Below are 12,383 nucleotides of genomic sequence, written 5' to 3' on the forward strand. Positions count from 1 at the left end.
GGGGTGGTGGCGTGGTGGTGTGTGCGGGGGGGGGGGGGGTGTCCCGGTGGCCGGGCGGGGACCCTCCGCCGTTCCTGGTTGGCCCCTTCCCGCTGTTACCGGGGGCGGCGGCGGCGGCGAAACCTTCCCCTGGAAACGGCGGCGGCGGCTGAGTGGCTGCGGCCTCCGCGGGACCCGCCCCCGCCGTGGGGAGGGGGGAAGAGGAGGGGAGGGGGGGGGGGGTGTCCCCCCGTGAAGGGGGAGGGGAGGTGGAAGAAGGAGGGGGGGGGGGGGCGGGGGGTGGGGGCGGGGGGATCCCCGACTGCCGCCGTCGCACAAGCCCGAACTTGTCCGGGGCGGGGCGGGGCGGGGGCGGGTGACGTCACGGGCGGGGGGGGTGTGGGCGGGGCTTTGGCTCAGAGCGCGCTGCCAGACCGAGCCGGTGCCGGTGCCGATCGCAGCGCTCGTTCCTGCCCCACGGTTCATGCAGCTGCAGTGAGTGGGAGGGGGGGGGGGGGGGGGGGGGGGCGTGGGGGGGGGGTCTCCACGCGTGACACGGGGTGGGGGTGGGTCACCCAACCCCCGGGGGGGGGGGGGGGGGGGGGAGGTGTCGGTCGGTCGGTCGGTCGGTTGGTCGCGGGGAGGGTGGGGGTCGGGGACCCCTCGGCGTGGCGGGAGGTGGGGGTCACGCGTGGGGACCCCCGTGGGAAGCGGGGGGGGGGGGGCACCCCCTGGCAGACCCCCCCCCCCTCGGCACACACCCCCCCCCCCGCCAAACACTCCCCCCCTTCCATGGGACGGAGGAGAAGGGGGGGGGGGGGGAAACAACGTGGGGGGGACACATTGGGGGGGGGACACACACAAGCACACGCGTGTCCGTGGGGGGGGTGGGGGGGGGGTCCCCGCTGTCTCCGTGGGTGGGGGGGTTGGAGGGGGGGGGGTCGCTGCCCGGTTTGTTTACAAACACCGCCCGCTCCCCAGGGCGCCCCCTGGCGAGCCGTAGCGGCGTGACAGCGGCTGGGGGGGGGGGGGGGGGCGGCTGTCCCGCGATGAGTGGGACCCCCCCGCACCCACGCATGTCACACACACGACCCCCCCCCCCCGCCCCCCACAGAGCCCCCCGGGTGCGATGGCCAAACCGTTGCGGGAAGGGAGCGTCGCCGAAGCTGCCTCCCCCCTGCCTGCACATCCTGCCTGCAGGGGGGGGGGGCGGGGGGGGGGGGCGGTGGTCCTGCGTGGGGGACCCCCCCCCCACCCCACGCCGCCATCCCCGCCTGAGCTGCGCTTGTCCCGGGGTCCCCCCCCCCCCCGCCAAACTTCCTTCTCTATCGCTACGGGACGAGGGGAAACCCCCTCCCCTCCCCACCGCAGCCCACGGTAAGTCCCAGATGGTTTGGGGGGGTGGGTGGGGGGGGGGGGGTCCCCCCACCTTGAAGGGGGGGGGTCTCCATCCCCGCGGAGGGTGGGGGGGTGTCCCCACACCCATTCCCCAGCCCCCTCCTTTTGGGGGTGGAGGGGGCAGCCTGACACCCACACCACCCCCCCCCCCCCCCCTCCCCTTACTCTAGGGCACCCTACGGCAAACGGGGTCCCCGAAGGGCCCCCCCAAAGTTTGGGGAGCCCAGGGGGGGCTGTCCCTAACGGTCACCCCCCCGGAGAAGCCCCCCAAGGTCCCGAGCAAGAGCTGGGCGCCCGCCTTCGCCGCCTGGGCGATGCTTTCCAGCAGACCTACGAGCGGCAGGTAAGGCGGTGGGAAGGGTAAAACACCCCCTACACCCCCCCCCAAAAAAAAAAAAATTCATTCTTTTGCCTAAAATCGGGCAAATTCCCCCCAAAAATGAAGAAGCCGCCGGCTTGTTTGCACGCGCGCGTGCGAGCCAGCCGCTGACTCACAAGCTATAAATAGCAGCGGGTCTAGAAGGCTGGGAGCCAGCGGTGGCGCGAGGGTGGGGGGGGGACCCCCCCCCTACCCCCCCTAAAATACACCGAATATACCACACCCCTTCCCCAAATTAACGCCCCGCCCCCGTTAATTAACGCTCATTGGGCCCCCTCCAACCTCACCGGCAGCGGGAGCAACGGGGGCGGCGGCGGCGGCGGCGTTTTTTGGGGTCACCTCCATCGCCTCGTCTCGCAGTTGCTGGGAGCCGGCTACGACCTGCAGGCGGGAGCGTGGCCAGCGCGGGAGGGCAACTAGCCCAACCCCCCCCCCCCCCCCACTTGCCCCTCACCCCACCTTGTAACCCCCCCCCTACTGCAAGTGTGTGTGTGTGGGGGGGCTCTCCTTGCCCCCAAACTTCCCCCAACTCCGGGGGGGGGGCGTTGCTGCATCATCATCATCACACCCCCCCCCCCCTCCTCAATTCCTATTTATTTAATTTATTGTGTTGGGGGAGGGGAGGGAGGGGGGGGGGGTGGCCCCCCCAAAATATGGTGCTGGGGGGGGGGGGTCAGCCCCCCTACCCCACCCCCCCCGGGGTTGTGTATATACTGTATGTTGGAGCTGTATATAGGGGGGGGTGTTGTATATAAGGGGGGGTGTTGTATATAAGGGGGGGTGTTGTATATAAGGGGGGGGTGTTGTATATAGGGGGGGCGTTGTATATAGGGGGGGTTGTATATAGGGGGGGTTGTATATAGGGGGGGCGTTGTAATATAGGGGGGGGTTGTATATGGGGGGGCAGCGGCTGTACAGAATCGGTCATTTTTTTGTACGTTTCTTTTCAATAAAAGGAATTTTAAGGAGAGGGGTGTGCGGCGGTGGGGGGGCGCGTTTGGGGGGGGCGGGTTGCACGGTTTGGGGGGGTCCATGGGGTTTGGGGGGGGGGTCTATCATTTGGGGGGGGGTCTATGAGGTTTGGAGGTGTTGGGGTTGGGGGTCTGCAGGGGTTGGGGGGGTCCGTAAGGTGTGTGTGTGGGGGGGTGGGTTTGGGGGTCTGCAGGGTTTGGGGGGGCTATGGGGTTTGGGGCTACAGGGAGGGGGGTCCCTGGGGTTTGGGGGTTCATGGGGTTTGGAGGTGCTGGGTTTGGGGGGCTGCAGGGTTTGGGGGGGCTATGGGGTTTGGGGCTACAGGGAGGGGGGTCCCTGGGGTTTGGGGGTTCATGGGGTTTGGAGGTGCTGGGTTTGGGGGGCTGCAGGGTTTGGGGGGGTCCGTAAGGTGCGTGGGGGGGGTGGGTTTGGAGGTCTGCAGGGTTTGGGGGGCTATGGGGTTTGGGGGCTGCAGGGTTTGGGGGGCCATGAGGTTTGGGGCTACAGGGAGGGGGTCCATGGAGTTTGGGGTTCAGGGGGTGTGGGGGGCCATGGTGTTTGGGGTCTGCAGGGTTTGGGGGTCTGTGGGGTTTGGGGGTGCAGGGTTTGGGGGACTGTGGGGTTTGGGGGTGCAGGGTTTGGGGTCTATGAGGTTTGGGGGTCCATGAAGTATGGGGGGCTGGGGAGTTTGGGGCTCCAGTGTCTGGGGGGTCCATGAGGTTTGGGGGTCCATGAGGTTTGGGGGTGCAGGGTTTAAGGGGGGCCCATGAGGTTTGGGGCACCATAGGGTTTTGGGGTGCAGGGTTTGGGGGTCCGTGGGGTGTGGGCTCTGCGGGGCTTGGGGTTCCATGAAAACTGAAGATCCGTGAGGTTTGGGGGTCCATAAGGTGAGGGGGGGCTGTAGGGTTTGGGGGGCTGTGGGGTTTGGAGCTCCAGGGTTTGGGGCGGGTCCATGGGGTTTGGGGTCTTCAAGGTTTGGGGGTCCATAAGGTGAGGGGGGGGCTGTAGAGTTTGGGGGGCTGTGAGGTTTGGGGCTCCAGTATTTGGGGGCCATGGCATTTGGGGGTCCATAAGGTTTGGGGGTGCAGTGCTTGGGGGTCCAGTTTTGAGGATCCATGAGGTTTGGGGGTGCAGGGGTAGGCATGGGACTGGGGGGGGGGGGCCCCGTGAGGTTGGGGAAGCCATGGTGTTTGGGGGGGGTCCATGATCTTTGGGGGGTCCAGGAGGTTTGGGGCTGCAGGATTTGGGGGTCCATAGGTTTGGGGGGCTTATGGGGTTTAGAGCTGCAGCATTTGGGGGTCCATGGGACTGGGGGTCCGTGAGGTTTGGGGGGGCCGTGAGGTTTGGGGGGGCTGTGAGGTTTGGGGTCTGCAGGGGTAGGGGTCCGCAGGGGTGGGGGTCCATGAGGTTTGGGGGTGCAGCAGTGGGAGGCCATGGAATTTGGCGGGTGCCGGGGGGGGGGGGGGGGGGGCTGGGGGGTTTTGGGTCGCAGGGGTGGGGCTGCACAGGATTTTGGGGGGGGGGGGGGGGGGGGGGGGGGGCCCAGTGCCCACTCCAGCCCCGAAATAAACCACTTTTTAGAAAAAAAAAAAAAAAACCAAACGATTTTATTAACCCCAAAAAAAAAACCCCCCCCAAACCCCACCCGGTGCTGGCCGCACCCCAAATTTACCCCGTTACCAGTGGGGAGGGGGGGTGGGTTTCACCCTCCCAGCCCCCCCCCCCCAAACCCCAAAGTGGGGGGGGGGGGGGGGGGTTCCCCCGAGCTCAGCTGGGGCCCAGACACTCCACGATCCCGTTGCCTTTGATGCCGTCGAAGAAGAAGAAGTTGTTGTGGGGGGGGTCCCGCTGGGACAGGGCCTGGGGAGGGGGCGGGAGGGGGGGGGGGGGGGAAAACAAGGGGTTTTTGGGGAGCAAGGGGACACACACACGGCGTGCAGACCCCCCCCCCCCCCTCAACATGGCTCCAGCCCCCCCCAAAGTCTACCTTGACCACCTCCTGGCCCAGGACGCCTCCGACCACGGCGCAGACAGGAGCCATTTCGGAAAAGCAATAGCTGGAAGGAAAGGAAAAGAAATTCAACGGGCAAAGCCCCCCCCCCCCCCCAAAAAAGGTGTTGTTCCCCCCCCCCCCCAAAAAAAAAAAAGCTTGAGGGTCTCCCCAAAACACGGAGGTTTTGCCCCAAAAGGAGCCAGCGGCGACACCGCCGCGTCCCCTCCCCGTTTCGTGCCGCCTCGCTAAAAAATAAGCCCCTCAAAATGCCGGCGCATTCCCGCCATTCCCGGCCCGCGGCGTGCGCCAACACGCTGGGTCGGGCCGGGGGAGTTCCCGGTGACCGCGGTGGGGTTCGGTGTCACCGCGAGGACGCGGAGCACGGGGCGGGGGTTTCTCTGCGCCGGCTGGGATCGCTCGGCATCCCAGACCCCGGCTTCAAAAGCTCCGCGGCACCCAAGGCCTTGGGGAAGGCGGTGAGCCGCCGCCGCCGCCGCGCTGCCCGCGCCGGTAATCCCCGGTGAGGATGACCCGGAGGAAAAGCAAGGCCACAGCGGGGCGGGCGGCGGCTCAGGTCACCGCCGGCGTCCTCCCGGGGAAGGTTTGCGGCCAAACGGGATGTCTCCCGGTCAGGTTTGTGGGGAAAAAGGCGGCTCCCGGTGAGATTTGTAGCCAAACGGGATATTTCCTGGTGAGATCTGCCGGGGAAAAGCGCGTCTCCCGGTCAGATTTGGGGCCCAACGGGCATCTCCCGGTCAGATCTGCCGGGAAGAGTGCGTCTTCCCGGTGAGATTTGGGGCCCAACGGGATGTCTCCCGGTGAGATCTGCCGGAAAAAAGCGCGTCTCCCGGTCAGATTTGGGGCCCAACGGGCATCTCCCGGTCAGATCTGGGGCCCAACGGGCATCTCCCGGTCAGATCTGCCGGGAAAAGTACATCTCCCGCCAGATTTGGGGCCAAATGGGATGTGTCCCAGTGAGACCTGCCGGGAAAAGTGCATCTCCCGGGGAAAAAGGGTGTCTCCCGGTCAGATTTGCCCAGGAAAAGTGTATCTCCCGGTGAGATCTGCCGGGGGAAAGAACATCTCCTGGGGAAAAGCGCGTCTCCCGGTGAGATCTGCCGGGAAGAGTGTGTCTCCCAGCCAGATCTGGGGCCAAACGGGCGCCTCCCGGCCAGATTTGCCAGGAAAAGCGCATCTCCCAGAGAAAAGTGCGTCTCCCAGTGAGATCTGTGGCCAAATGGGATGTCTCCCGGTGAGATCTGCTGGGAAAAGTGCGTCTCCCAGACAGATTTGGGGCCAAATGGGCATCTCCCGGCCAGATTTGCCAGGAAAAGTGCATGTCCCGGTGAGATCTGCCAGGGAAAGCGCATCTCCCAGGGAAAAGCGCGTCTCCCGGCCAGATTTGGGGCCAAACGGGCGTCTCCCGGCCAGATTTGCCAGGGAAAAGTGCATCTCCCGGTGAGATCTGCCGGGGAAAGCGCATCTCCCGGGGAAAAGCACGTCTCCCGGTGAGATCTGTGGCCAAACGGGATGTCTCCCGGTGAGATCTGCTGGGAAAAGTGCGTCTCCCGACCAGATTTGGGGCCAAACGGGCATCTCCCGGCCAGATTTGCCAGGAAAAGTGCATGTCCCGTGAGATCTGCCGGGAAAAGTGCGTCTCCCGGACAGATTTGGGGCCAAATGGGCATCTCCCGGTGAGATCTGCCGGGGAAAAGCACATCTCCCGGCGAGATCTGCCGGGGAAAAGCACATCTCCCGGCGAGATCTGCCGGGGAAAAGCACATCTCCCGGCGAGATCTGCCGGGGAAAAGCACATCTCCCGGCGAGATCTGCCGGGGAAAAGGGCATCTCCTGGTCAGATCTGTGGCCAAACAGGCATCTCCCAGTGAGATCTGCCGGGAAAAGTGCGTCTCCCGGCCAGATCTGGGGCCAAACGGGCGTCTCCCGGCCAGATCTGCCGGGGAAAGCGCATCTCCCAGGGAAAAGCGCGTCTCCCGGCCAGATTTGGGGCCAAACGCGATGTCTCCTGGTGAGATCTGCCGGGGAAAGCGCGTCTCCCGGGGAAAAAGGGCATCTCCCAGTCAGATTTGGGGCCAAACGGGCATCTCCTGGCCAGATTTGCCAGGAAAAGCGCATCTCCTGGTGAGATCTGCCAGGGAAAGCGCATCTCCCAGGGAATAGCGCGTCTCCCGGCCAGATCTGGGGCCAAACGGGCGTCTCCCGGCCAGACCCGCCGGGAAGAGCGCGTCTCCCGGCCAGACCCGCCGGGAAGAGCGCGTCTCCCGGCCAGACCCGCCGGGAAGAGCGCGTCTCCCGGCCAGACCCGCCGGGAAGAGCGCGTCTCCCGGCCAGACCCGCCGGGAAGAGCGCGTCTCCCGGCCAGACCCGCCGGGAAGAGCGCGTCTCCCGGCCAGACCCGCCGGGAAGAGCGCGTCTCCCGGCCAGACCCGCCGGGAAGAGCGCGTCTCCCGGCCAGATCTGGGGCCAAACGGAGCGTCTCCCGGCCAGATCTGCCGGGAACAGCGCGTCTCCCCGCGAGATCTGCCGCTAAACGGAGCCCACCGGAGCTCCCCCGGCACCCGGCGATCCCTCGGGCGAGGCACGATCCCGGCTACCGCGGCGCCGGCGCCGCGCTCGGCTCCCCCATCCCCGCACCTGACGAATTCCTCCGGCAGCAGCTCGGCGCCGAGCCCCAGCCCCTCCAGGACGTCGCGGCGGATCTGGAGCAGCAGCTTCGAGTCCTCGGCGTAGTTTTGGGGCGAGGGATCGCGGCCGTTATCCGTGCGGAATTTCAGCAGCACTGCGAGAGGGGAAGGAGGGAGGTGGGGGGGGGGGGGGGAGTCACCCCGTTCCCGGCGATTGGGGAGAAACCGGGGGATTTGGCAACCGGCTGAAGCCAAATTTCGGGAGGGCCTGACCTTGGAGGAGGAAATAATCCGGCGTGGTGCGTTTCAGCGCCGCCTTCGCCTTCTCCCCGCTCCAGTCGACGGCCAGGGCTTCCTTCAGCTGGCAGAAAAGCACCCGCTGCGGGGGAGAGGCGGCGTTTGGGGGGGTCCCCTTGAGAAAAGCTTCCCACCCCCCACCCCCCCAAGACTCCAAACGGGGTTTATCCAGCGGAAATCCTGGATTTTTTTTCCTCAGAAAAAACCAGCTCGGAATAGAGGTTGAAAGTGTCCCTTGAGGTGACGGATACTGGGGGAGGGGGGGGGGAAGCTTTTGGGGGCACAGGGCTCCGGAGGAATTTGGGAGGGTGACAGCTGGTTCCCTCGGCATCCAGGGAATATTCCCAAACCTTCCGAGGTGACAAAAGGGCAGGGAGGGAGTGGGGGGGGGGGGGGCAGGGAAAAAGGGTGTTGAGCTGCTGCCTCAGCTCCGCTTCTCCCCAGCAGGGAAAAGCAGGGGGATTTCCACTCCTCCTCCTTGAAATTTCCAGCTGGGAGCCCAAAACAATGCCCCCGGCCGGAGGAATTTCCATGTGAAAAGAGGGATTTTTCCAACCCCCCCCTCCTCAAGCCCTCTCTGAGATTCCCGGCCCCCCCGCCCCCCCCCCCCCTTCCAAGCCCTCTCCCGCTCAGCTGACAGCACCAACAATGGAGCTTTTATGGCCTGGCTGACACACAAAGCTGCCCCCCTTGCCCAGTAAAACCAGTATAAAAGTGCTTTAGACCAGAGGAAAAGAGGAAAAAAACCAGCAGCAGCAGCGAGGGGAGTTTTGGCAAAGCAGGAGGGGGGGGTTTTCCCCTCACCTTTTTCACCATGGTGGTCTCCGCCGGGTCGAGTTTGGCTTTTTTGGCGTCCGGCCCGTCTTCCACACCGGGGTTGACTTTGGTGATTTTGGTTTTCTCTCTACAGAGGATTAAAAAAAACCCAGAAATAAAGAAAAATCATGATTTTAGGGTTTGGAGCCGGCTGGGAGAACCAGGGATCACCACAGCCCTCCTCTCACCACCCGTTTTCCCCTCAACTCACTCCACGAATTCGTGCTCCCCGAGGTCGGCAAACATGTAACCGTGGTAGCCAAAAACGTCGCCGGTGAAGAACTTGACGCCGTTTTGGTGGCAAATTTGATCGATTCGCACCATGACGTCCCGGGAGCAGCAGGTCAGGCAGACCTGCAGGTAGAAATCGCCACGTTGAACCCCAATTTTTCCCTCTGGAATCCTCCCTGGGGAAGGTTCTGGGTAAATTTGGTGGTTTAGTCACGGCGTTATCCATTCCGCCCCCCCCCCCCCGCTTCCCTGGCTAATTCCAGCGAGTCTTCGCCCCGGGAATAATTAGGTTAGGGGGATGCAGTGTCCTGTTGCTGGATAATTTCAGAGGGAATCGGGGAAACGAAGCAAATCACAGATATTTGGTAATTAAATCCTTCCCTCCGATCTTTTTTCCCCCCGCCCCCCTCGTGGCACGTACGGCGTCGAACTGGGTGAAGAACTCCTCGGGTTTGCTCTCCACGCTCTCGGCGTCGGCTTTGACGTCCACCATGGGGTTGAGGTTCTGCGCCCGCTCCAGCGAGGCTTCGGCTCGGTTGCGGCCCAAGGAACCCCCGGGGATGAGGAATTGAGCTCGGGTGTCCTCCTGGGAAACCTGAAACGGGAGGAAAACGGAGAGATGAGGCTCCAGGAAGGGTGGGAAAAGCCCCCAAAGCGGGGAATGAACCGCGAAGGCCACCCGCGCCGCAGGAAAAAAATCACGGTGAGATGATCAGAGGGGCCAAAAAGATAAATTTGGCGTTATTCCTCGCTCCCCCCGCCCGCCCCCCCCCCCGGCAGCTTCTCCCCGCTCCCGAGCTCGCAGCTCCCTCTTGCGCCCGAGGAGACGCCGCGCCGTGACCCAGAGGCCGCTGGCTCGTGGCGGCGAGGTTGGCCGCAAAGCTCCGGCTCGGGTAGCCCCCATGCGAAAAAAAACCTGGAAGCACCAACTCTGCGTGCCCCAAAACCGGCAGAATTCCACCCGGAGCGGAGGGGTTATCCCCCCCAAAAAAAAAGCAGCGATTGAGGCATCCGGCGTGGGGAGGGTTTGGGAGTTTGGGGAGCTCCTCACCTGCTGATGGTCCAACATGGTCAAGCCTTTGACTCCCGCCAAGATGAGGTTCTTCGCCACTTCGGCTCCCAAACCTTTCATCCCCACCAGCAGCACCCGGGAAGCTCGTAACCTGCGGTAGAAACGCTCGGTCGGAGCGTCCCCAAAAAGGTTGGGGGGAAGGGGCGCCCGGGGGATAAAACCGAGGGTGGGGGAGGAAAACCCGCGCTCCTCGGCATCGCCTCCGGGGGGGAAAAAAGAGGGTTTGAGGCGATTTGGAGGCAGAGAGAGCGACAGGCAGGCTGGCAGGAGCGGGGAATTCAGGGAAAATTCACAGTTTGCAGCTTTGGAAGAGGGAAGAACAGCAAAAAAAAAAAAAAAAAAAGGGCTGGAGCTGCACTGGGACGGGGATAAATTATAATTAATGGGGGGAAAATGACAATTAAGGGGATATTTTGACATTTTGGTGGGTATTTATTCCAGCACGAAACTGCACACGCAAGGTTTAAGTGTGCTGAATAACGAAGCGATGCGTTTTCTTTGCCTTTTATCATTCAGATACGCCCCCTCCCCTCCTTGGGAGGCGGTTATCGATTAGGTTCTATCGGTTTTGTGACAAAATCAGGTTTACTCAGCACCAAGCAATAATCTGGGCTGCTAAACAGAGCGACTCCTGCTTTTTCTGGCCTATTTCCACGCTCGTTTTTAGCTGCAACCAGCACCGTCGTCACGTTCATCGTCCCGTTTGGGGGGTGTTGCACTTTCTCCCAACCAACCCCCTCGCTGCTTCCCGGGGAACAACTGAGAAATTGGAAAACGAGCAAAAAATTCGGACAGGCTGCAGAAAAGGACCACAAAAAAAAAAAAGAACTCGAAAGCTGGGGAAAAAAAAAGCCTATATAGAGGAAAACAGGGGCTGAGCAAGAAGGTTTCTGGCAGGGAAAGACCCAGGCACCCACGGGTGGGAGCAGATGCTTTGCCATTCCGGCTGGGAATGAATCAGAAGCCATTTATCTTTTCTTTTTCTCCCCCATTTTCAATTCCAGGAGGCACAAATTTCACCCAAATGTGGACTACAGCCAGTTTGGCTACGCCTCAGTTTCACAGGTCAGGCAGAGACACCCCCCCACAAGCCCCTATAGACCCTATATGCTTACGTACCCCACTGCCACCCCCTCTCTGCAGCTCCTGAGGACCCCAGGCTGTGGCTACAGTCCTTGCAGAAGCCCTCCAAGGCCCTATAGGGCCCCCCCCAAGCTCTTCCAGCCCCCTCCCCAGCTCCTACAGGGTCCCTCACAGGTCTCAGGACCCCCAGAAGCCCCCCCCGCTGCCTCTTCAAGGCCCCCCTCGACCCTATAGGCCCCTACAGGGCTCTATAGGGCTCCCCAGAAGCCCCTTCAAGGCCCCCCCTCACATTGCAGAGCCCCTCCAGCCTCTCCACAAGCTCCTACAGGGTCCCTCCCAGGCTGCGTAGACCCCACAAGCCCCTCCAAGACCTATAGGGCCCCCCACAAACCCCTCCAGGGCCCTATAGGGTCCCCCACAAACCCCTCCAGGGCCCTCCTGACATTGCAGTGCCCCTCCAGCCCCCCCCCCCAGCTCCTACAAGGTCCCTCACAGGCTGCAGGGACCCCACAAGCCCCCCCCCCAGCCCCTTCAAGGCCCCCATAAGCTTCTCCAAGGCCCCCCTCGACCCTATAGGGCCCTACAAGCTTCTACAGGGCTCTATAGGGCTCCCCAGAAGCCCCTTCAAGGCCCCCCCTCACATTGCAGAGCCCCTCCAGCCTCTCCACAAGCTCCTACAGGGTCCCTCACAGGCTGCGTAGACCCCACAAGCCCCTCCGAGACCTATAGGGCCCCCCACAAACCCCTCCAGGGCCCTCCTGACATTTCAGTGCCCCTCCAGCCCCCCCCCCAGCTCCTACAAGGTCCCTCACAGGCTGCAGGGACCCCACAAGCCCCCCCCCCAGCCCCTTCAAGGCCCCCATAAGCTTCTCCAAGGCCCCCCTCGACCCTATAGGGCCCTACAAGCTTCTACAGGGCTCTACAGGGCTCCCCAGAAGCCCCTTCAAGGCCCCCCCTCACATTGCAGAGCCCCTCCAGCCTCTCCACAAGCTCCTACAGGGTCCCTGACAGGCTGCGTGGACCCCACAAGCCCCTCCAGGCCCTATAGGGCCCGCCACAAGCCCCTCCAGGGCCCCCCCCCCTCACATTGCAGAGCCCCTCCAGCCTCTCCACAAGCTCCTACAGGGTCCCTGACAGGCGGCGTGGACCCCACAAGCCCCTCCAGGCCCCATAGGGTCCCCCACAAATCCGTCCAAGGCCCCCTCGCATTGCAGTGCCCCTCCAGCACCCCCTCCCCCCTCAAGCTCCTACAAGGCCCTTCACAGGCCGCAGGCCCCTCAGCAACCCCCCCCCCCCACCCCCGCCCAAGCCCCTCTAGAACCCCCCCACAGGGGTCTCCCTCCTGTTCCCCCCCGCAGGCCCCAGCCCCACTGACCTCTTCTGGGCTTCGAGGCCCCACAGCCGGATCTGCCGGTCATACTGTGCCGCCTCCTCCTCGCTGATGCCGCCGGGGCCGCCCTCCTCCTTCTCCACCATCCCGCCGCCGCCGCCGCCGCCACCGCCGCCTCACGGCTCGGG

At 63.9% G+C, this 12,383-nt stretch overlaps 1 protein-coding gene across 1 annotated transcript; it reads right to left on the bottom strand.

Moving 5' to 3' along the window:
• Positions 1 to 4,495: 4,495 nt before the first annotated feature.
• On the bottom strand, positions 4,496 to 12,341 carry SAE1 (SUMO1 activating enzyme subunit 1). Its single transcript, XM_086481062.1, has 9 exons — positions 12,241 to 12,341; positions 9,762 to 9,873; positions 9,132 to 9,305; positions 8,691 to 8,833; positions 8,468 to 8,567; positions 7,640 to 7,745; positions 7,377 to 7,521; positions 4,716 to 4,785; positions 4,496 to 4,588 (listed from the first exon to the last, which is right to left on the bottom strand). The coding sequence occupies exons 1-9, from the start codon at positions 12,339 to 12,341 to the stop codon at positions 4,496 to 4,498; spliced, it is 1,044 nt and encodes a 347-aa protein (XP_086337188.1).
• Between the last annotated feature and the right edge of the window lie 42 nt (positions 12,342 to 12,383).

The sequence above is a fragment of the Leptosomus discolor genome, unplaced genomic scaffold (assembly GCF_034619465.1).
Source record: "Leptosomus discolor isolate bLepDis1 unplaced genomic scaffold, bLepDis1.hap2 HAP2_SCAFFOLD_140, whole genome shotgun sequence".
Classification (NCBI taxonomy): Eukaryota; Metazoa; Chordata; class Aves; order Leptosomiformes; family Leptosomidae; genus Leptosomus; species Leptosomus discolor.

What these genes read in the sequence shown, in the direction of transcription:
- SAE1 (XM_086481062.1), bottom strand. Translation starts at nt 12,341, where the DNA reads ATGGTGGAGAAGGAGGAGGGCGGCCCCGGCGGCATCAGCGAGGAGGAG. An exon ending in CCATGTTGGACCATCAGCAG is followed by an intron (nt 9,306 to 9,761) that starts GTGAGGAGCTCC and finishes CTCCCGTTTCAG; the next exon opens with GTTTCCCAGGAGGACACCCG. An exon ending in GGATTATTTCCTCCTCCAAG is followed by an intron (nt 7,522 to 7,639) that starts GTCAGGCCCTCC and finishes CCCCTCTCGCAG; the next exon opens with TGCTGCTGAAATTCCGCACG.